We start from the raw sequence: 20,144 nt of genomic DNA on the forward strand, positions 1-20,144 counted from the left end.
CAGTTATTTTTCTCTGCCCCAAAAAATGTGGAGTCCACACTGGCGGGAGTTCAGTTGTGTGTTTCCAAAAAGGCATCAGATTGTCACGGTCAGTTACGTTTTTTTGATTTATGTTTGGCGTTGTGTGTCTGGAATGCTTGGGGGTCGGAAGTTAGAAATGGTCAGCTGGGAAAAAGTCAATAACAAGCTGCCGCATGGAGGAAGCTAGCCGGTTAGCTGTGTCGCACCTGAACGTCATTCAAATGCATTGTGTCTGCTACAGCAACATATATACTTTGTACTACTTTCAGACAACATTTTAAATTACTAATACTATTACTATTACTATTACTACTACTTAAATGGGCACCTTATTCTAATATGAGTCCTGCTGCCGGTTAAATCAAGCAACTTCTTTTTAAACCTGTATTGTTATTCATTCGACTGAAACAAAACCGAAGTCCCTGTTTCCCCGCCTCCAGTTTTTACAAATGCTGCCGGCTAATCACTCTCATCTAACCTTTTGACATGAAGCGGAATATTTCCCAAAATCTCAAAACTGTTCCTCTGTCACTCTTGAGATTTTCACCTTTTACGGTATGAAGTATTAAATCCATAATTGGAGAGTTTTCTTTGATCTTGCTGCCAAGCTCATGTGGTCATCAATAGCAACTGTAAAATTGTTCGGCAACCCTAATCCTGGATACTTTGATACTCGATACCACGCAGCAGCTCAATGAAACGCAATCACTCCATAGTTTTACGTCCATGAAGATGACATTTGGGAAAAGGTGAGTGGGCAGATATTTCATGAAAGGGTAAACTAAAGAAGAAGAGTGTAAAAAAAAAAGTGATTTGCAAGAAAAAGGAAAAAAAAGACAAGATATGGGAGGAGAACTACCTTCTCATATCTACTCGTTGTGTGAAACCATAATGGTGAGACAAACTTACTTTAGCTATTGTGCAACGGGTCGCACTCTGTACAATAGACTGGAATGTCTGCAAGGGTTGTGATGATATCAACTCGAGTTCAATACATCCTTTTCCTCAATGGCTGCCCCTTTTCTCTGTGTCTCTTTGTGTCTCATCTGAGCCTGAATCTTTCACAGATGACACAACATCATTTCCAGCCTACTGCTCTCTGCAGTGTAACAGGAACGATGTGACTCACCATGGAACGTATGTTCTGTTAGTTTCTATGGATGCTTTGTCACCATTTAACAAACACTGTTTTGACCTTTTAACACCTGACCTTTAAAGGGCATCTGTCTGCTCCTCCAGAAATTGCTGGGATGCAACAGCAGCCACGTCGTTATCGGAGCGTGTATTTTCCTCTCAATTTCAAATCATTATCATTACACAGAAAAAAAACCTTTGAGTAAGCAACAGAAGGTCGTGGTCTGATTCACAGTTCTCATTGCTTGGTGTTTTCCAGTTACACAGTACGTGTTTTCATTGCAGGACATGACAAAACAAGCCTGACAACAATGTCCTCGGGGAGCACCCGTCCTCAAACGGTTTGTGGCACATCATGATTACAGGGAAGTCAAAATCTTGTTTTGCCATTTTCGCAATTTATTTCATGTTTACTGGGTTGTTATTTTGGTTATTCTCATGCTCAGCAGTTCACTGTGCCACTCTGAGGACACTTTGTTCTCTGTGCTGTGATTCACACTTTCACTGCCGAGCCCCTTTTTTTTTACACTTCCGACAATATGGATAACAATATTCTTTGAATATTTAATGCCATCTTATGCCTCGAGCTTTCAACTGTACTTGTAGACGAGCAATAGTTTACAAGACAAATTGATGATGTGCGATTTCTGAGTGGACTTTAAAATCACATTCAAATATGCAGAACTGTAATAAAGGTGACAATAAGAATATGGTGAAAAGTAATAAGTACACAATCAAGGTATCTGTCGTTAGTTATGTGTTATGCGTTAGATGCAGTGTTCTTGAACAATTAACCCAAATAAAGTATAGCAGCAATTTAAAAATGCTTTCCATTTGCATCAGTAATTATAATTAAATATTTACACCGTATATAATAGTAGAACATGCTGAACATATAAGTACTCTCGTTTAGGTAAGATTTTAAATGGCAGGACTCGTAGTGTACTGCAGGACTCGGCCTCTGCAGGCTCACACAGGTGTTTTCACTTATTCAGGCTGATTAGACCTCTGCTCAGGTTAAAGGTGGGTGGAACAACTGCATGCTGGGAATTACACAAGGTCACCAACCTGAATGCACAGCACTAACAACAACAACAATGAAAGTGCAAATTGTCCCGCTTTCGATACCGCCCATGCGGTATCGAGTAGAGGTCTAATAAGGCAAAATAAATGAAAACACCCGTGTTGGTGGGCCTGTATGTATGTATGGCCTTCAAGCAAAAGACATGAGTATTTCTGATACCATTTCACCATTACACTCAAATGCCAGCTTATTGGCTACACCTGGCTAAAGGTGAATGCAGTGCAATAAGTCCTACTTTTATGTCGGTCAGTGCACATTTTCAACGGTGATCTCTGTGTTATGAACAACTTGCAAACTATATATTTATCAAATAACACATTTAAAACAAAATACATTGATACATGCAGATGCATGCTTTGGTTTTGAAAGCCATTTCCAGTGTTGGAAGAAGCATTTAGATCCTGTAGACATGCTACTACACAAGCAAAAGTTTGGCATTAAAACAATACTTAAAGAATCAAAAGGTGAAAGTACACAATGAAGAAGAAATCTACTGGGAGCATTACTACTATTTATGCTGATACATACTGTCCTTCATACATACAGTAGCGTTTCGCTGATGTAGAGCTGATTTTAACTAGTTTATACACGGCTTTGTCGTTTATTTCGTCACCTTGTACAGTCCTTTTCACTATTTTTGTTCTGTGGGTTTACCTTGTTCTGTGTCATGATAAATTGTTTTAAAGCATACAGCTCAAACCGTGTGAACAACGAAGCTTTAATTAAATACATATGACAACTATTTCATGTAGGAAACAATGGGGCAGTTTAATCATTTCATTGCATCATATTTTAAATGGATCACAATACCTTATGGTGTGTATTTGTGGACAGTGCAGTGAGTAAAAGTAGCTCAAATTGTACTTCAGTAATGTGTGTGTCTGTGAGAGAGAGAGAGAGAGAGAGAGAGAGAGAGAGAGAGAGAGAGAGAGAGAGAGAGAGAGAGAGAGAGAGAGAGAGAGAGAGAGAGAGGTCCAGCAGCGCCATCTAGTGGACTGAGTCGAAATAGCATCTCACCTGTATCAGAAACATTAAATAGCACTTGAAAACTACTAACGAAGAAAGTTAGACAACTGCAGCTAAGTCTGCTGTTGTAAGATACGTTTTTGTTTTTATTTTAATTTCAGACTATTTAACTGTTTGCTCGCCTCTCGGCGTGAACCCGAGGACTTCGGTGTCTGCGCTTCTCTTCTTCTCGTGTCGACGTAAACCTCGACGAAATCAGGAAGTCCGGGGATTTTTTTTTCTTCTTTTTTTGGAAACAGAAAAGTTGAATGGACCGTGGATACGCCACCTTTGTTTTAACGACACACAATGAAGAGCCACACTTGTTGACGCCGATTAATGTGTCGATGTGGTTAACGCCACTATCACTAACTTATTGACTTATCTCAAGTCGTCATTTGTTACCTCGGCGCGTCTGGATTTTCACTTTCCGAGTGAGAGGGATGGATGTTCCTCAACTCACTGAGGAGGAAATGGCAGAGATTAAGAAAGACGTGAGTACTGTCGTTTCCAAATCTCGCTACCAAATCACTCCCCGAGTCTGATAAGGGAAGATGACCGGATAATAAAGACAGATTTAATGCGTCGTGGACTCTGTATTGCCCTCCCTTGTGTGGCGTTAAAGGCCTGTTAAAAGGAGGAAATACCCCCCACCGCACCTTGTGTGTGTGTGTGTGTGTGTGTGTGTGTGTGTGTGCCCGCATCAACACACAACCCTTTGTAGGGTTTGACCCAAAGAAAAGAAACAATGTTCAACTCGCAGCATGGGGATTGAGTGCACTTATTTTGTAGATACAGTCGGGGTTTGCTCGGTGTGCCTGATCAGAAAGCATTACCCGGAAGCGTAAAAACAAAAAGTACAGATTTTAAACCACCTGACACCGACGCTCATCCTTCAACTTGTGTCCCGTGTCTCTGCGCGTGTCTCTATCTACACGTCTGCTGTCATATTGTGCATTGTCATAGTATGCTTCTGGTGCCCTTTTCTCATATTTTTTTCTATTCTATATTGTTGTTCATAACTTAATACTATTTCCTCTTAATGCACCAAGACACATTCTTTGTGAGTGAAGCACTTTAAAAAAAAAAAAAACTTTATTCAGATTCAGCCGCAGACTTCTGTGAGTATGTCCCACTGTCTTCGTTTGAGTGACAACAACAAAAAAACAGACCCCTCTCGGGAAGAGTTTCCCCTCCTATACACGGGCCCTGACGGCTCACTTTTGTTCCCCTTTCTTTCCTCTCCGACATGGCTGCTGCTGCTGCTGCTGCTGTGTATTTCCAGGTGCTGACCAGAATGCGGCACTACCTCTGCGAGAAGATCCGAGCGGAGCGCCACCTCGACTACCTGCGCTCTCGCAGGATCCTGACCCGGGACGACGCGGAGGAGATCGGCTGCCGGACCACGCAGACCAAGAGGACGGCCATGCTGTTGGACATGCTGGCCGAGAACCCCCGGGGCCTGGACGCCTTGATCGACTCCATCAGGGAGCTGCGCTCGCAAAACTTCATCATCACCAAAATCACAGATGAGGTGCAGAGGGCCAAAAACGAGAAGATGGAGTCTCTCAAAGGTGAACAGGACGAGTTTGCATGGCGACCCGTGTTTCACATCTGCTGTTCTTTGGTGCTTTTATAATTCAACTTTCCACTTTTTTCCCTTCTTCGCCCTTCGCCCCTCCTCCCACACGCAGCAGGGGCTTCCGGGTCCTCGTCCGACAGCAGCGTCAGCTCTCCGATCACTCCCAGCGACATGCCCTCCATGTTCTCCAACCACTCCACCTTGCTCTTCCACCCAGATGGAGAACGGAGCCCCTCCTCTTCGGACGTAGCGGGCTCACTCAACCTGCTGTCGCTACAGAAAGGGGAAGACTTACCGTCCGGCTTCGCCTCCTCCGCGACCTCCTCCATCCTCCCGAGGCCCGGAGACCCCGGGGCTCCCCCGCTGCCGGAGGAGGTAATGGTGGAATCCCCCTCCAACATAGATGCCGGAGCGCCGGGGTGCACCAGCAGCGGGGGGGACCCAAACTTCCAGCCCCTGCGGTCGCGCTCTCTCACTCCGACATCACACAGGAGCATCCTTTAAATTTGTTCACACCTTCGACGAGACACTTTTCATGCGACAAACCAGCAGAATCCTCATCAACTCGACACAAACACTCGCTCTTTCTGGTGTTACCCGTGCCTTTGATTCGGCAGAAACTGTTGCACATGGGACATATTTCTACTAAACCGATCAGCCTTTCATGACAAAGACGGGGATAATTGGTCATTTGGGTTAAAACTTAGTTTTTCAAACTGGTGCCACTTTATTAACTTAGTTTTGATCCAAGTAAGAACATACTTTCAAGAATATACCCGTTTTTCTCCAAAACCTTTTATTTTGATTATACAAAATAGTTTTTTGCAGGTTAACAATAACGTTGCCAAAAATATAATACAGTTTAATTGGGCAAAAATATGATTTAAATCCAAACTATGAATTGGAGCAAGCATTAGATGCCATCTCTCAGTTCCCTACTAGCTTTTTATACTCTTAAATCACAAAACCTGACGAAGTAACAAACCAATGTCCCACTTATCACTTCACTCCCTGGTCATGTACAATCATCAATTACATACTAAAGGTGTTCTGTATGAACTCAACTCGTGTTTCCTCTCTTCCTTGGTGACTGTGTGGTGGTTTTGAAAGGAAACGGTGAAGTTTATTTGCTGATTCAGCCTGTTGGCAATAGCATCTGAGTCTCTTGAAGCCCACAAACAGTTTCTGTGTGCGCAGAGATTCTGTAACTGTTATGGAAAAACTGGAAAAGCTCCACATGACGCAGAGGAGTGACATGACATGTCTTTGTGGCGAAGGCTGGTGTGGTGACGGCACTGTCTGATAGTCTGAAGCCCCGAGTGTCGAAGTAGTCGCTCCGTGGCTCGCTGTTGCACAGGTAATCCATTTATTGTTATTATTTCTATATATCTTGCCTTTTTCTTTAAAGTTTGCTACTTTTATTCACCTATAAATAGAAATCAAAGGGGAAGATTGTTCAAAAAGATTGTCAATTCTGGAATAATATTTATATTGTAACTGGCTTTGACTTTCATTCATTTATGTCTACTGTTTTGTAATTTAATAGTGTGATATGTTTATATTAAGTAATTGAAGTATATGAAGTCTGCATTTACTGTTTGCTACATGTTCGCAGTGCTTTAATACGCAATGGTTGAGCTAAAAGTGGATACATAACCCTGTTTAAAACTGCTTTTTGTGTGTTTTTAAAGCTTAGTGGAAGCTTATTTTAGCACAATTAGTTTTCACTCCATACTAAGATTTGAAAGCAGGTTGGGAGCAGAGGATAGACAGTCAGCATGTGCAGGGGAACCGGTTTGATAGACATCAGAATGACTGGAATGGTCAAAGCCTTATCTTCAAAAACTGAAATATGTGCCAACTTGATGTCAAAACTCGGTCGTAGTCAGTCCTTGAGTGTGATGGAGTCGCTGCTGGCCTCGAGGTCGGAGGTAAGGAGGGTGAACGGACGCTGTGAATGGAGCACTCGCACTCTGGAGTCGAAGGCGGTGGAGGACTTCAGGCGGAGGCTCAAGTACTTCTTCATGAACCCCTGTGAGAAGTACAGAGCCCGCGGCCGCAAACCCTGGAAGCTGATGTTACAAATATTAAAAATTGCAATCATCACAATCCAGGTACGACAAATTATTATGTATTATCATTTTTTTTATTGGGCCTGGATGTGCACAGAGAGCAGACATGTTTCTCAGAATGTATATTGTAGTTTTTTCTTCTGCCCCCGGTCGATGCTTCAGTTGGTCTCTTTCGGCCTGAGCAACGAAATGATGGTCACCTTCAAAGACGGAAACCTGATGACCTTTAGACACCTGTTTCTAAAAGGATACAAGGATCACCAGATGGGAAGCTACGCGCTGTACACGAAAGCAGACGTGTATGATCACATCCACCACATTATCAACAGGGTACCGACCTCTCAGAGTTTACTCCTCACCAGGATTTCATGTAATAAAAACGTGTTTTACTCTTCTTTACCTATTTATTTTTCTGTTTTCTTCAGTACATCAATCTCCCAAACCTTACAGTCGGTAATCTTGCATACGAGAGTGACGACGGCAAGTACGCTCCTCTCTCCATCTGTCGAGAGTTTTACAGAAACGGCAGCATCGACCCTGGAAATGGGACCTTTGACATTGATCCGCATATTGATACAGGTACAATGCAAAAGCACGCACGTGCGCTAATATGAATACATACACAGAGTGGTAGCTGTGTGTTCGTGGCTAATAGTTACCATGAGTTGTGTTCATATCGTTTGATGTATTTATGGGAGCTGATTCATTGCGCGGGTGGAAAATCACCGCAATGCTGATATTCACTTGTGACTCGGTGAAAAGAGGAAGCAGCACATTCAGAGAAATGTAATTCCTCTGTCCGAAGTATCGAATGAAACCTAACCGCCTTTTTTGAATTTATTGCCATGTGTTTCCTCCTCACAGAATGTGTCTCCGTGTATCCCCCGCAGTTGTTGGATGACAGCGGTTTGACCCCACGCGTGAACTTCTCTTTAGATTTCAAAAGGTGACGGCGCTCAAAATGCTGTTTTTTTTAAGCCAGGAGGGTAGGGAGCCACCTGCTAATTATGTATGTATGTATATGTGTGTGTGTGTGTGTGTGTGTGTGTGTGTCCAGGCTGCTATCAGTGAACATCTACCTTACTCTGAAAACAATCAACCTGCAGACTGTGCGACACCACGAGCTCCCGGACTGTTACGACTTCCATATAACGGTCGGTGGCAGCTACGGCGCCTGAACGCACCATCGTCCAAGCTTTTAGTACATTTTACTCCTCAACCTGCCACTCAATCATTACATTTTTGTTTTTATGCAGATCAAGTTTGATAACCGCGCACACAGTGGAAAGATAAAGGTCGATGTTGAGAATGATGTCAGAATTTATGAATGCAGAGACTGGAACGTGGAAGGAGCTCGTAAGTTTGACCCAAAACCTATTTCAACCCAACCATTGATATACATAATGACCCAGTTTATCAAAAATACTCCTGGTTTATTATTTATGGTTATTGCTTCAAAGGCCAGCAGGGGGTGCAGTGATATAACTCTGTAAGCTTTGACACCTGTATGACCCTCAGCAAGATTTCTGACCTATTAAAAGAAAAGAATTACATTACCCACGCTACCATCCTAGTTAGTCTGCGAGAAAAATATTTAGTAGTATTTCAAATGCAGTTTGCCAAAAATACCAAAATGCCCGGTCACAATTTTGGAACGTGCAGTGTTGTGTTGATGTAGTGTGTCACAAATGAATGCATACTGCATTCAAAAGTACACACTTTTGTAAGCCCGGATGCAGAAAAGGTATGCGCTCTGAAACGCAGCTTTTGGGCCTCAGCTATCACTAGTTAGTACTTAGTAGTTAGTTACTGCCACCTGAAATCTGTTGCTCTGGTTTCCAGCTGGTAAGAACGATTACCTCCTCGTGACCTTTGACACTGTGGTCATCCTCGCCTGCTTCATCTCTCTCATCCTCTGCACGCGATCTGTCATCAACGGCGTCCGGCTCCAGTCTGTAAGTTGTGAGGAGCAAGTGAATTATCACCATGACATAGTGCAGAATGTTGGTTCATGTATTAACTCTGAGGCCATGAGGTCATTCATTCAGTGATAAGTAACTCATTGAAGTCAGCACAGCACTGTGTGTGTGTGTGTGTGTGTTGTAAAGTGTAAATAGCAAATAATACATAAATACATGAAATAGAAGTGTATGCAGATGTTTATGTTGAAACATCTCTTTAAATTTTTGAGATGCAAATGTATCTAATAAAATGCTTTTTGAGGGGGTTGCAAGATGGCGTCCATAACCTCAGTATTATTTAGGGCCTCGACCAGTATATAACACTGATTACACTGTATTACAAGTCAGCACCTCCTCATTAAATACAAAGTACAAACCTTTCATTCGCAAAAACGTTTCCAACTTTCATACGTAAGGTATGAATCTGTTTCACAATATCTGAATTTTCTCTCGTGCAGGAGTTCAACATCTTCTTCCACGCATACTCCAATAAAATAGTGTCTTTGTCAGACCGCATGGAGTTCGTGAACGGCTGGTACATCCTCGTCATCGTGAGTGACACTTTGACCATCGCTGGGTCAGCACTCAAAGTTGGAATTCAAACAAAGGTTCGGTTTTCATTGAGCTTTATTTGCTGTATTTTTTTTTAAATGCAATTGATGAATAGTATGGGGGTCCCATCTTGTACTTATTTGATTTGTAGTTTTAATTATTTGTTCCCTCTTGCAGTACCTGACAAATTACGACGTCTGCAGTATCTTGCTGGGAACAGCCACAATGCTGGTCTGGGTCAGCGTGCTTCGTTACCTCGGTTTCTTCAAGAAATACAACGTAAGAACCTTCCACGTTTTAGTTTGAGTTTTTCAGGCATAATACATCAGCCAAAGTAGAAAAGGCAGGCATATCCTGGGGAACTGACAACCTTAAATCCTCTCTAGATATTGATCCTAACGCTCAGGGCGGCGTTCCCAAATGTGATCCGGTTCTGCTGCTGTGCGGCCATGATCTACCTCGGCTACTGTTTCTGTGGCTGGATCGTGCTTGGGCCCTACCATGACAAAGTATGGAAATCATAGTCATGATCAATCGTCATCAGCGTGTCCTCATGAATCCCTGAGCTCTGTCCTGATGAATATAGGCTTCTTCCTCCTTTTTTTTTCAGTTTCGAACGTTCGACAAGGTGACAGAGTGCCTCTTCTCTCTCATCAACGGGGACGACATTTACGGCACCTTCCTGAAGATGAGACACGCAGGCTACATGGTGTGGCTTTTCAGCAGACTCTACCTCTACTCCTTCATATCCCTCTTCATCTACATGGTGCTCAGCCTCTTCATCGCAGTCATAACGGATACCTATGAGACCATCAAGGTCAGTCCGAGTCACCTGGATTCACCGCACTGAGAAAGATTCTGTGGTTTTGTTGTATACAGCTGTTTTTTTAGGTCATAGTTTTTAATTGTTTTATTCTTTGAGTGCCCTGATACTTTACACTGTTTTTTTTTTTCTAGCATCACCAGCAAGACAAGCTGCCGGTGTCCCAGCTTCAGGCCTTCATAGCCGAGTGCAGGGACCAGCCTGAGTCTGGAAGATACCAGACTGGTGAGGAACCAGCTGCCTGCTGCCTCGCTCCGTGCTGCAGCTTTAGATGAAGCGAGAAAACAGTGGCCATTACCTTTGCCAAATGTGGACAAAGAGTTATGTCATAAGAATGAATAACACCCGAAGACACCCGACTGTGGATAATTTGATTATACTGAATCGTGATGAGAATGCCAGAATGTGTTTTTACTCAATTACAATTTCTTTAACTTGTTTTGTCACTTGAATTGTGGAACACTATCGACGTAAAATGACTGTTAGTTTTATGGTCACCACTCACCAGTGCAATAACCTGATGGTAGACATTTCAATATAATAATGCATTTACAACCAATCCCTCCTCAGTTTTGTGTGTTTCACTGTGGTTTTCACCTCATCTTTTATTTTCTCAGAGGACAGCATACATAACTAACGCACGTGAGTCTTTTTTTGCACTTGAACAGACTACTTAATTCGGAAGTAAAAGAAGATAAAGTGATTTTGAAATGAAACTTTCATATACTATACAATAAAACATAACTACTCAATTAAGTCGATTGTGGTTGTTTATCCTCATTAGTAGTATGCATTTTGCTCTGCATATTTTCTGTATGTAACTATATTGCTGTATAAACTGCTGACATTAATTGTCTCAATGGTTTGTGTTTTTTTTTAATTGCTTCTGCCTTTTTTGCAGCTCAGACCAAATCAATATATTCTTTGACAAATGAATGAATGAATAAAAAGTACTTTATTAATCCCCAAGGAGAATTTTTTTTGCCGTAGTAGCAGCATCCCATACTTACAGACATCAATGAAATAAACTAAACTAAACACACAAAATAAAATAATTAAAAAATAAAATAAATAAGAATAGGGATAGCAGATATATACAAGAATAAAAAATATGTGTGTAACAAAGGAATATATAGACCTATATATATATATATATACATATATACACGTATATACATATATATATATACATATATATATATACACATATATACATATACACACACACATATATATATAGAAACATATACATAACAAATAACTGCAGTGTAAATAAGTTTATTCTTACTCATTACATTATATTATTTTACTTTAATATACTTCACTTGTCTTTGGCTCAACATAATAGTTTTACTAAAAACGCCCCCCCCCCACCCCCCCCTGTCACAGAGGAGCCATCGCGACACCTGACAGCACTTCTCATTTGCATATTAGTCCACTTGCACGTGCTCTATCCAATGCACGAAGCGGATACTGGTTGCTTAACAACGCTGCCTCCAATAACAATGGCGGTTGGTTCGAAGGCAGCTGAGTAATAGACTTAAAAAACAACATCAACACACACACTCACACACACACGCACAACCAGCAGCAGTCCGTCTACCTTAACACAGGTGACATTAGTGCTTCCTTTTCGCTGCCGACAAAGCGACCACTCAACCCGGGCTCGGCAGCTAATGGTGCCGACGAGAGCGAGTTGACCCACTTCACGCCGCGTGAGTATGTGTTCAACTCCGCTTCCATATCCTGCAGGTTAGCAGACAGACACGACAGCGGCTGACGTTGGTAAGATAAATGGGTCTTTGAAACGAATTACGAATTAAGACGTAGTAGGACGTTTGTTCTAAGTTACCTAACCTGTGTTTAACTTTAACCGCTAAAGTTATTTCACCATAACTTTTATAATGATGACATGGCAACGTCAGCGAACCTCGTAAACGTTACCTATTAGTTAAACTGGACGTCATTTTTAATGTATGACGTAATTTTTTTTACTGATCACGGTAAACCAACGAAGCTGAGGCAAAGCTCGCTTGACTTTATCGCGCCATGTTTTCTGGTTTGTTAAGATAACGACATGTGCGAGAGTTTGGACACTTAATGTGAACAACACAACGTGCTCCACACAAGCTGGGACACTTCAGTAACTGCATTGTAAAGTTGTGGGAGTGATATCTGGTTTAGCTTGTTTCACCGAAGCATGTAAAGATCATAATAGAGTCCTGAAGGCACAAAAGTAGAAAACACATACGCATGCCCTCTCGGATTTAGCACGTCTGCAATGGATTCCCTCATTTTGATCTTTGTAAAGCTCTTGGCTTTATGCTGACATAATGTTCACACCCCTGCAATTCAGTTGCCAGTGACCAATAGGAGGAGCCTCTTAGACCCCAATCTAAACTCCACTGCCACACATCAGGACAGTTAATCCTGTGTGGGTGAAGCAGCAACCCAGATTATCTATGGCCGGTCTAACTGATGCTTGATGCTGCTTTGCAGGGCTCTGTTCCAGTGGGAGCCTGCAATCCACCGGCCTGACTGCTAATCCACCTCCCGGTTGGTAACTCATGACCTGGCATCCCCGCGTGCTGATGTGGCGGTGATATGGGCGAGTGGTGGACTACCGTGCCAATAGGGATGTCTCTGGGTATGTCTCTCTGCTACGTCTCTCTGCTACTAGGGATGTATGGATTTGGTACTACATGTCAAGAATAGAAAAGCTCATCAGCGATGCTTTTTTTGGAATCTGCTCGAGGTGACCCATATTTCTGTTCTCATTTTAGAGCAGCAATCTAGTTCAAGCCTCTCGGTATAAGAACATGCAGTCGGTGTAATGTGAGTTGCAGTGATTTTCCCCTGTCTTTGTTTTTAGGAAACGATGAGATCTCCAGCATATCACATGTGACAATGTCCCCCTCGAGACAGAACAACCTTGTGTCAATGTGCTCTTCTGTGCCACTGTCCAAAAGCTCCTACAATGTGATAAGTGCCTTTTGCACAGAGGATAATATTCCTCAGTGCATTTCATACATCAATCAGGTACAGATATAATATGTGTTTTTGTTTTTTATTTCTGTAGAGATCATTCACCACAACGATAACATAATTCTTCTGTCTTTCCCAGGAGCTTGACTCGCTGGGCCTCTCCTCTACATGTATCGAGGCCAGCTCACCGGGGGGAGCCAGCCTGAACACGGCGCCAGCTCTGAATGCCATGTATGAGCTCATGCAGCTTCACCGGCGTGATATGTCTGCTTTAGAGGAGCTTGAAAAGGAACAGCTGAAGAAATGCAGCACCTTGGACTACATACAGATGAACAATTCCAGACTCAAGGCATGTATGACGAGGGGGCGCAGGGCATCTCTCCAGAGTTATGTCTGTCTCAGTCAGGTTCCAGCACAAGACAGGGTTTCTCGTTTTGGTCCTTTTTAGAGCCAACACTGAGGAGCCACAGACTATAATCTGAGTCTGTGCAGTGCAGTAATAGATTATTGACCACTAGAGGTCAGAAACTCCCTCCCTTCCTATTCATCTAAAAATAAATGAATATGACGAATCTGCTACAGAAACTAAACAAGGACAAACATTACAAAGTATTGTGCTCGGACATCTCACTACTTTATCATTTTGAATAATTCAATGATGGCCATGTTCCTGTACCTCAGTTGTCTTTGCTTGCTAGGCTAAGCATACGTCTGCAATCTAAACCCACCAGGGAAGAATTCAAGGTTATTTGTATCACAATAATATGTAGTGAGGCAGGAGTGATGCAGGGGATTTCTGTCTTATTAAATCCTCAGATAAGACATGCTGATGTTTGGGTGGGGGGTTGAGGAATCCACTGTTGTACTTTCAACCCTGAACTAATCTGTTCTTATCATTATGCGTATAATAAAATTCATGTGCATTTCCCTCCAGGATCAGTTGGAGTTGTCCATGAGGGAGAAATCAGGTCTACATGAAACCGAGCGGCAGCTCCAACTCAAAATAAAAACTCTGCAGAGCTGCTTGAAAACCGAAAAGGATGAGGTATAATTTTACTTTGTTTTATAATCAGCAACATGCATGTTTGCAGTTTCCAAAAATGTGAAAGTCCATGTTGCAAGCATGAGCTGATCTGACTTATGGCTCGATCATCCTCCACAGGTTCAGAAGCTGCAGAGCGTCGTCGCCAGCCGAGCAACTCAGTACAGTCATGATGCCAAGAGAAAAGAGAGAGAAGCTGCAAAGCTCAGGGAACGCCTCAGCCAGCTGCTGGTGGACCGAAGGGATAAGAAACTAGGTAAATGTGCTAATCTTCAACAAAATTGTATACTGGCAATGTCGGAACAAGTTAATAAACTGTCAGCTTCCTATTTCTCCCAACTAGCTATTGACGTACTGAATAGTTTGGGACGATCGGACGGGAAACGGAGCCACTGGAAGACTGCAAAAGCGACTGTCGGGTATTATTAAAGCCATCGTGTCACTTATCCATATTTGCAGAATGTGTAGTCATAAATCAGATAAATGCATTTTGTACATTTCTCTCTGCAGCCACGAGGGTGAGATGTACAAATCCTTGCTCAATGACTACGAGGTGAGTCAGCGGTCCCTGATGCTGGAGAACGCTGAGCTCAAGAAAGTTCTTCAACAGATGAAGAAGGAGATGATCTATATTCTGAGTCCACGCCAACCCTCTCCCAGAGGAGCCACTGCTGATGACAGTCAGGATCAGGTATTCTTTTATTTACTTTCTGATTGTACGAATGCCCCCCAAAAATGTACACATTTATTGGAACAGGATGCTCACATGTTGAAAGGTTACCATGTTAATTGTTGCCGTTTTCGCTCAGGTCGATTCGGAAGGGGAGGAGAAGGCAGGTGACTCTAGCAGAGAAACTCTGGACCAATCCTGTGAGCATGCCAAGGAGCAGCTCGCCAACAGCATCCGTCAGCAGTGGAGGAAACTAAGGAACCACATGGAGAAGTTGGACAGCCAAGGTACATGCAGTGCAATGTAATGTTTATCAAAAAGGTTGCTGTAAAAGCATTGATAAGTGGTATTATAGAAAAATGTTGACGTTACTTTACAACACGCACACACGCACGCACACACAGAGTATGCCTTGGAGGACATTAGGATCATCCACCGTTGGTGTATTTGTTTGCTCAGCCTCGCTGGTGCAGAATCAGCTTGACTCCAATCAAGAGGTGATACCAAGGGAGACTCACGAGAACGAGATGGAGAGGATGAGGCGTGAAGTGCAGCAGTGCAAAGAGTTCATCCATGCACAGCAACAGCTCCTCCAGGTCAGTTTCTACTTGTGGATTTAAGCCAAGAGCTAGGAGGATTGTCAAGGATTAACTTTTACTGAGCAAAGTTTTCTACCAGTGTATATGAGGTTTCTCATTAAGCACATTATGGGATGAAACGGCAGATAAATGAGCCTTTGTCCTATTATTATTTTGAAATTCTAAAGAATAATTTGGTTAAAAAATATTTAAAACATTTGTTTTCTGCCTATTCAGCAACAACTCAACACATCATTTGATGATGAGACGGCCGCTCTTCTGAATGACTGCTACACGCTGGAGGAGAAGGAACGTCTCAAGGAGGAATGGAGGCTCTTCGAGGAGCAGAAGAGAAACTTTGAGAGGGAGAGAAAGAACTTCACAGATGCTGCTATTCGCCTGGGTCGAGAGGTACTCAAGTCCTCCGACCACACTATTCTTCAACATATATTGTGAGTGTTTTAATTTTCACGTCATTCCTTTTTTTTCTTTATCTGTTTTTACTCCACAGAAAAAGGCCTTTGAGGATGACCGTGCTTCTTGGCTCAAGAATCAGTTTTTGAACATGACTCCCTTTACAGACCGCAGGAGATGTTCCTCGTCCGATGGTCAAAGTGCCTTATCGATCAGTAAGTCTGTGTAATCACAAAAAAATGAAATAGCTTTTTAATTGAAGGGAAAGCGGCACAAATTATGACAACGTGTTTGAGAGAAAACTACAATGACCGAGCAGCATGATTTGGATGTGACTTATGGTGCTTTTCCTTTTATGATGACAGATGCATTCCATCAATTATTGATGATTAAAAAAATGTTATGATATACAAAAAGTAATGCATGTAAATCCAGTGGCGTCACAAAAAAAGGTTGCCACTGACTTCTTTTATTTATCCACCATATTTCAGGAAGTGAGCCAGAGATGAGGATGTGTTCCACGAAAGCTCAGCTCACCAAATCTTCAACCTACACTCCGTTCTCCACTCCCAAACCTTTACGGAGTGCGACTGTGCCATCCTCTGCTGAACTTTACCGGACACTCCGCCTGATACCAGACAGCAGGTAATATCCGTTTTTTTTAAATTTTACTATTAGCTCTGGTAAGCAAAATGTGTATTGTGCTGCTATTGGATCCTGTTGCTGGGAGTATTTTTGCCATGTCGTTCTTGTTCATCCCTTTTTTTTATTATTATTTCAGTTCCTCAAGACATTCAAATCGAGGATGCTGGCAAGAGTCTTGCAGCATTGAAGATGGAGACACTCGGGTCAAATCCCAAAACAGAGTTCGATCTGGAGACTTGAGTATCTTCTCTTTGGGCGAAGATGAGAACAGCCTCAGTTAAAAAAACTTCCAGTGCCTTTTTTTTGTTTTGTTTTGTTTTGTTTTGTTTGTGACTTCATTTCGCAGTGGATTTTAGGATCAATTCATGGCTGATTTCTGTCACCCCTGATGAACACTCGGATTGCACCATTTTTATTATGTTCCTTTCTCATGAACATACACATTCACCAAAGCTGATCAAACAAGAAAGCACTTTAATGATTTTACAATTGTTCATTTCTTTCCGTTACAAACAAATCGCTGATGATTCGTATTTTTAAGCGAGGATCTACCAACTCCAATATATTGCAGTAAGAAATATCTTTGTACATGTGGATCATTTTCAATGTTTTAGTTTAGAATGAACTTTTAGGTTTACATTATTTTAGATGTATAAATTATGGTTTTAACGGGAGAATGTATTGACATAAGATGTATGAGCATCTGCTTTGCTGGTGTAACGGTACAATAAAGATATGTTTCTTTGCTTTGGCGCCCACTAGCGTATTTAAAGAGTCGTCGTGGTCACAAGTTTCCAACAACCGGAATCCGGAAGTGATCATCTTTGCTTTTGTCTCCGCATCCAGCCCAGAATCCCACCCACCGCCCAGCGTTTATTTTTCACACACAAAAAAAGCCACACACACACACCGAGAATGTCGGGTTCATCTAATCTGGTAGCCATGAGGAAGGTCGTCCAGCAGCTCCGTTTCGAGGCGAGCATAAACAGAGTGAAGGTAATTAACGTGCTTCTTGGTTTTCTGCCAGCTGACGTGAAACTGAGGGGAGAATCCTCGACCGTTACGCCGCTCTGCGCACGACGCTGGCCCGCTAGCTCCCGGTCCAGCGACGTAACGTTAGCTTTAGCAGGGCGTTGCTTCGGCTGAAGGGAAGTGAGTTGAATCCCTTGCAGATCATGTCGAGACCTTTTAGCTTGTGATATTTAGCCTCTGTGTGATCTCTACTCGCGAATTAAACGTGTCGTACAAGTGAAACTACCGCTGAACGGTGTCTACCCGGTGAAGTGGAGCCAGAAGTCGAAGGCCATTTCTCCTCTGTGTCAAAACACCAGCTACAAGGCAAACCAACAAGGAAACTTTAAGAACTCGCTGATTCGATTAAATTATACATTTAGTGTATGTACTCAAGACTATGAATCCAGAGAGTCTTATGGGTTGGTTTTGAAACGTTACTTTTCTGTAATTTGTGAATGACAAATGATATTATTTATATTCTCTTCCCTCATGGTTAAACTTCCTTTGTAAATTAATTAATAGTTTTTTTTTCTGCATTTCTATTATTTTGGGATTATCAAGCAAATAATTAACAAATGCATTTGAAATTGTACCATCGGGAGGCCGAGCTATCCCAACTTTTAATTTACAATTCAAGCTTAAGAAAACAACTGTTTCCATAATGCAGTTCAGTACAGTCTTTCTTGAGAATACTAGATTATTTTTATTTTTTTTAATTTTTAAAAAGCTCCCGACTGAGCCACAGAGGACATTATAAAGCTGGTTTCAGTGACTGAGTCCAGTTGTAAAATCAATTATGTGTCTCTCCCCATAACATAACCCCTTGGTGTGGTTTACATTTGGTTTCCTATTGTGTCACCAGGTCTCCCAGGCGGCTGTAGACCTTCAACGGTTTTGCATGCAGAATGCCATGCAGGACCCTCTGCTTACTGGCGTGTCCTCCAGCACCAACCCTTTCAGGCCACAGAAGGTCTGCTCCTTCTTGTGAAACCACTGCATTCATTGGTAAGTCTGCTGCACAAATGTCACATTCAGGCACGCCCTCATACAGATACTTTACATACAGCACGGGCAGTTGGTGGGATTTCTGAAAAGGCCTGAACTGTTAAGAATGTACTGGTTAAAGTAAAATGTGTTATTGGTGAAAAGAAACCCTTTCACTACAATGATTTTATTTTGATGTTAAATTTAAATGTGAGTGTTAAATGTTGGTGGTCTGCTTGTAAAATGCCAATCTTCTGTTTTCATAGGGGAGAAAACACATCTAAACATGAATAGAAACCTCTCAGCCCTTCAGCATGACTTCTTTGCCATTAATGTGTATGCTCGCTATTAAAAATAATGACACATACTACTACAGTACTTCATAATGTTGCTATTACTTACATTATAAAATATATGCAGGGGAAATACAGATGCAACAGAAAAAAAATATTTAATGCCACTGATAGATTATAAGGATTAAATATATGGATCTACAATAATCAAGCGTGGTGATTAGTAATTAGTAAAATCACAAACTTCTTTATTTGTACAAATATAGTTAATTTGGAGACATTCTATAAAAAAAATTAAAATCTATAATATCGCATAGAATTTCTGTTAAAAAAAAAGCAACCTATTTCAAGTCATTCAAAGACTAATTTACCTTTTTTTGTGTCTTTTTTTTCCTTGTCCTGCAGGCCTTCATTTTGATGCTACAGGGAAAAGTTGACCTCAACACTGCTCCTCATGCCAAGCCATTATACTGCCACGGGATCTCTCGAGTGTAGAACACATTGGAATCATGTCAGGAAGATGACCATCTATTTTCAGCCACAGTAGAAGAAAGGAGACAGTTTTATTTTTCATGGCACAGTGTGATTTTCGAGTAAATAATTGTGCCTTTTCTATTGTTCTATTTTAGTCATCACTGTTCTGGACTTTTTTGTATTTAATGAATAAAAAACATTCTTTACTACTCCAATGTTTTATTGATTGGCAATTTCATTTTTTTCTACTGAGGAAATTATTACTCCACAGCATGCTGGCTCACTGGAATAGCTACTGGGACACTTAATGAGACTGAGCCATCGTTAATGTCATCAGTTTTACCTGTGCTTTTCCTTCTTTGACCAATCAAAATGTCTGCTGTGAAAAAGACCTGTAAGAATCAAGCTTTTAATCCTAAAGTGTACTTTAGAGTCCTACATATTACTATTATCTGCTAAACAAAATTATGTTGGAAGTATAGTATGAGTGATGTATGAGATAAAAAAGTGACATTAAATAAATTGACTACCAAAAGTGTAATTGTAAAATGACATAAATTATTTTTTTTAAGGCATTGAGAAATTTTAGATATGTATTTTAAATATAAAGTGCTAACGGTAAAAAAAAAAAACATTGTGGAAAAGTGTTACATCTAAAAGTGGTATAATAATGTATGTAACTGTGATTAAAGACACCAGAGGCACACAATCATTTACTGATATAAAATATTAATTATTGTTCAACAGCATGGCAGCGTCAACATGGATATATATATATATATATGTATATATATATATATATGTATGTATA

The 20,144-nt window shown here is 41.5% G+C and overlaps 4 protein-coding genes across 7 annotated transcripts; all 4 read left to right on the top strand.

The window, feature by feature from the left end:
• The first annotated feature begins 3,274 nt into the window (after positions 1-3,274).
• Positions 3,275-6,828, top strand: bcl10 (BCL10 immune signaling adaptor). Of its 3 annotated transcripts, none has more exons than XM_068571445.1 (3): positions 3,275-3,738; positions 4,530-4,818; positions 4,942-6,828. In XM_068571445.1, the coding sequence occupies exons 1-3, from the start codon at positions 3,688-3,690 to the stop codon at positions 5,328-5,330; spliced, it is 729 nt and encodes a 242-aa protein (XP_068427546.1). In that variant the 5' UTR covers positions 3,275-3,687; the 3' UTR covers positions 5,331-6,828. The 3 variants fall into 3 exon arrangements, with proteins under 3 accessions (XP_068427546.1, XP_068427547.1, XP_068427545.1); XM_068571446.1 differs by having other exon boundaries at positions 5,044-6,827; XM_068571444.1 differs by having other exon boundaries at positions 4,939-6,824.
• On the top strand, positions 6,605-10,593 carry mcoln3a (mucolipin TRP cation channel 3a). The gene is made up of 12 exons (XM_068571443.1): positions 6,605-6,940; positions 7,061-7,228; positions 7,324-7,477; positions 7,763-7,844; positions 7,956-8,052; positions 8,155-8,254; positions 8,741-8,853; positions 9,318-9,467; positions 9,589-9,690; positions 9,798-9,920; positions 10,022-10,228; positions 10,369-10,593. The coding sequence occupies exons 1-12, from the start codon at positions 6,605-6,607 to the stop codon at positions 10,507-10,509; spliced, it is 1,773 nt and encodes a 590-aa protein (XP_068427544.1). The 3' UTR covers positions 10,510-10,593.
• A 1,144-nt stretch (positions 10,594-11,737) lies between these two features.
• ssx2ipa (synovial sarcoma, X breakpoint 2 interacting protein a) lies at positions 11,738-16,865 on the top strand. 2 transcript variants are annotated; one of them, XM_068570984.1, is made up of 14 exons: positions 11,738-11,953; positions 12,734-12,881; positions 13,107-13,273; positions 13,359-13,568; positions 14,154-14,264; positions 14,382-14,517; positions 14,605-14,680; positions 14,772-14,952; positions 15,071-15,218; positions 15,391-15,527; positions 15,747-15,920; positions 16,021-16,138; positions 16,415-16,568; positions 16,705-16,865. In XM_068570984.1, the coding sequence occupies exons 2-14, from the start codon at positions 12,839-12,841 to the stop codon at positions 16,847-16,849; spliced, it is 1,800 nt and encodes a 599-aa protein (XP_068427085.1). In that variant the 5' UTR covers positions 11,738-11,953; positions 12,734-12,838; the 3' UTR covers positions 16,850-16,865. The 2 variants fall into 2 exon arrangements, with proteins under 2 accessions (XP_068427085.1, XP_068427084.1); XM_068570983.1 differs by having other exon boundaries at positions 11,738-11,949.
• Positions 16,866-17,381: 516 nt separating this feature from the next.
• Positions 17,382-19,548, top strand: LOC137781953 (guanine nucleotide-binding protein G(I)/G(S)/G(O) subunit gamma-5-like). The gene is made up of 3 exons (XM_068570985.1): positions 17,382-17,564; positions 18,445-18,587; positions 19,265-19,548. The coding sequence occupies exons 1-2, from the start codon at positions 17,484-17,486 to the stop codon at positions 18,568-18,570; spliced, it is 207 nt and encodes a 68-aa protein (XP_068427086.1). The 5' UTR covers positions 17,382-17,483; the 3' UTR covers positions 18,571-18,587; positions 19,265-19,548.
• The last annotated feature ends 596 nt before the right edge of the window (positions 19,549-20,144 follow it).

The sequence above is a fragment of the Clinocottus analis genome, unplaced genomic scaffold (assembly GCF_023055335.1).
Source record: "Clinocottus analis isolate CAN_PGR_092001 unplaced genomic scaffold, fCliAna1.0.p SCAF_11, whole genome shotgun sequence".
NCBI classification, from domain to species: Eukaryota; Metazoa; Chordata; class Actinopteri; order Perciformes; family Cottidae; genus Clinocottus; species Clinocottus analis.

Coding starts and splice junctions, on each gene's coding strand:
- bcl10 (XM_068571444.1), top strand. CDS start 3,688: ATGGATGTTCCTCAACTCACTGAGGAGGAAATGGCAGAGATTAAGAAA. Junction 3,739..4,529: donor TGGCAGAGATTAAGAAAGAC/GTGAGTACTGTC, acceptor GTGTATTTCCAG/GTGCTGACCAGAATGCGGCA. Junction 4,819..4,938: donor GAAGATGGAGTCTCTCAAAG/GTGAACAGGACG, acceptor TCCCACACGCAG/CAGGGGCTTCCGGGTCCTCG.
- LOC137781953 (XM_068570985.1), top strand. CDS start 17,484: ATGTCGGGTTCATCTAATCTGGTAGCCATGAGGAAGGTCGTCCAGCAG. Junction 17,565..18,444: donor CGAGCATAAACAGAGTGAAG/GTAATTAACGTG, acceptor TTGTGTCACCAG/GTCTCCCAGGCGGCTGTAGA.
- mcoln3a (XM_068571443.1), top strand. CDS start 6,605: ATGTGCAGGGGAACCGGTTTGATAGACATCAGAATGACTGGAATGGTC. Junction 7,478..7,762: donor TGATCCGCATATTGATACAG/GTACAATGCAAA, acceptor TCCTCCTCACAG/AATGTGTCTCCGTGTATCCC. Junction 10,229..10,368: donor ATACCTATGAGACCATCAAG/GTCAGTCCGAGT, acceptor TTTTTTTTCTAG/CATCACCAGCAAGACAAGCT.
- ssx2ipa (XM_068570984.1), top strand. CDS start 12,839: ATGGGCGAGTGGTGGACTACCGTGCCAATAGGGATGTCTCTGG. Junction 14,681..14,771: donor ACTGCAAAAGCGACTGTCGG/GTATTATTAAAG, acceptor TTCTCTCTGCAG/CCACGAGGGTGAGATGTACA. Junction 15,921..16,020: donor CTATTCGCCTGGGTCGAGAG/GTACTCAAGTCC, acceptor TTTACTCCACAG/AAAAAGGCCTTTGAGGATGA.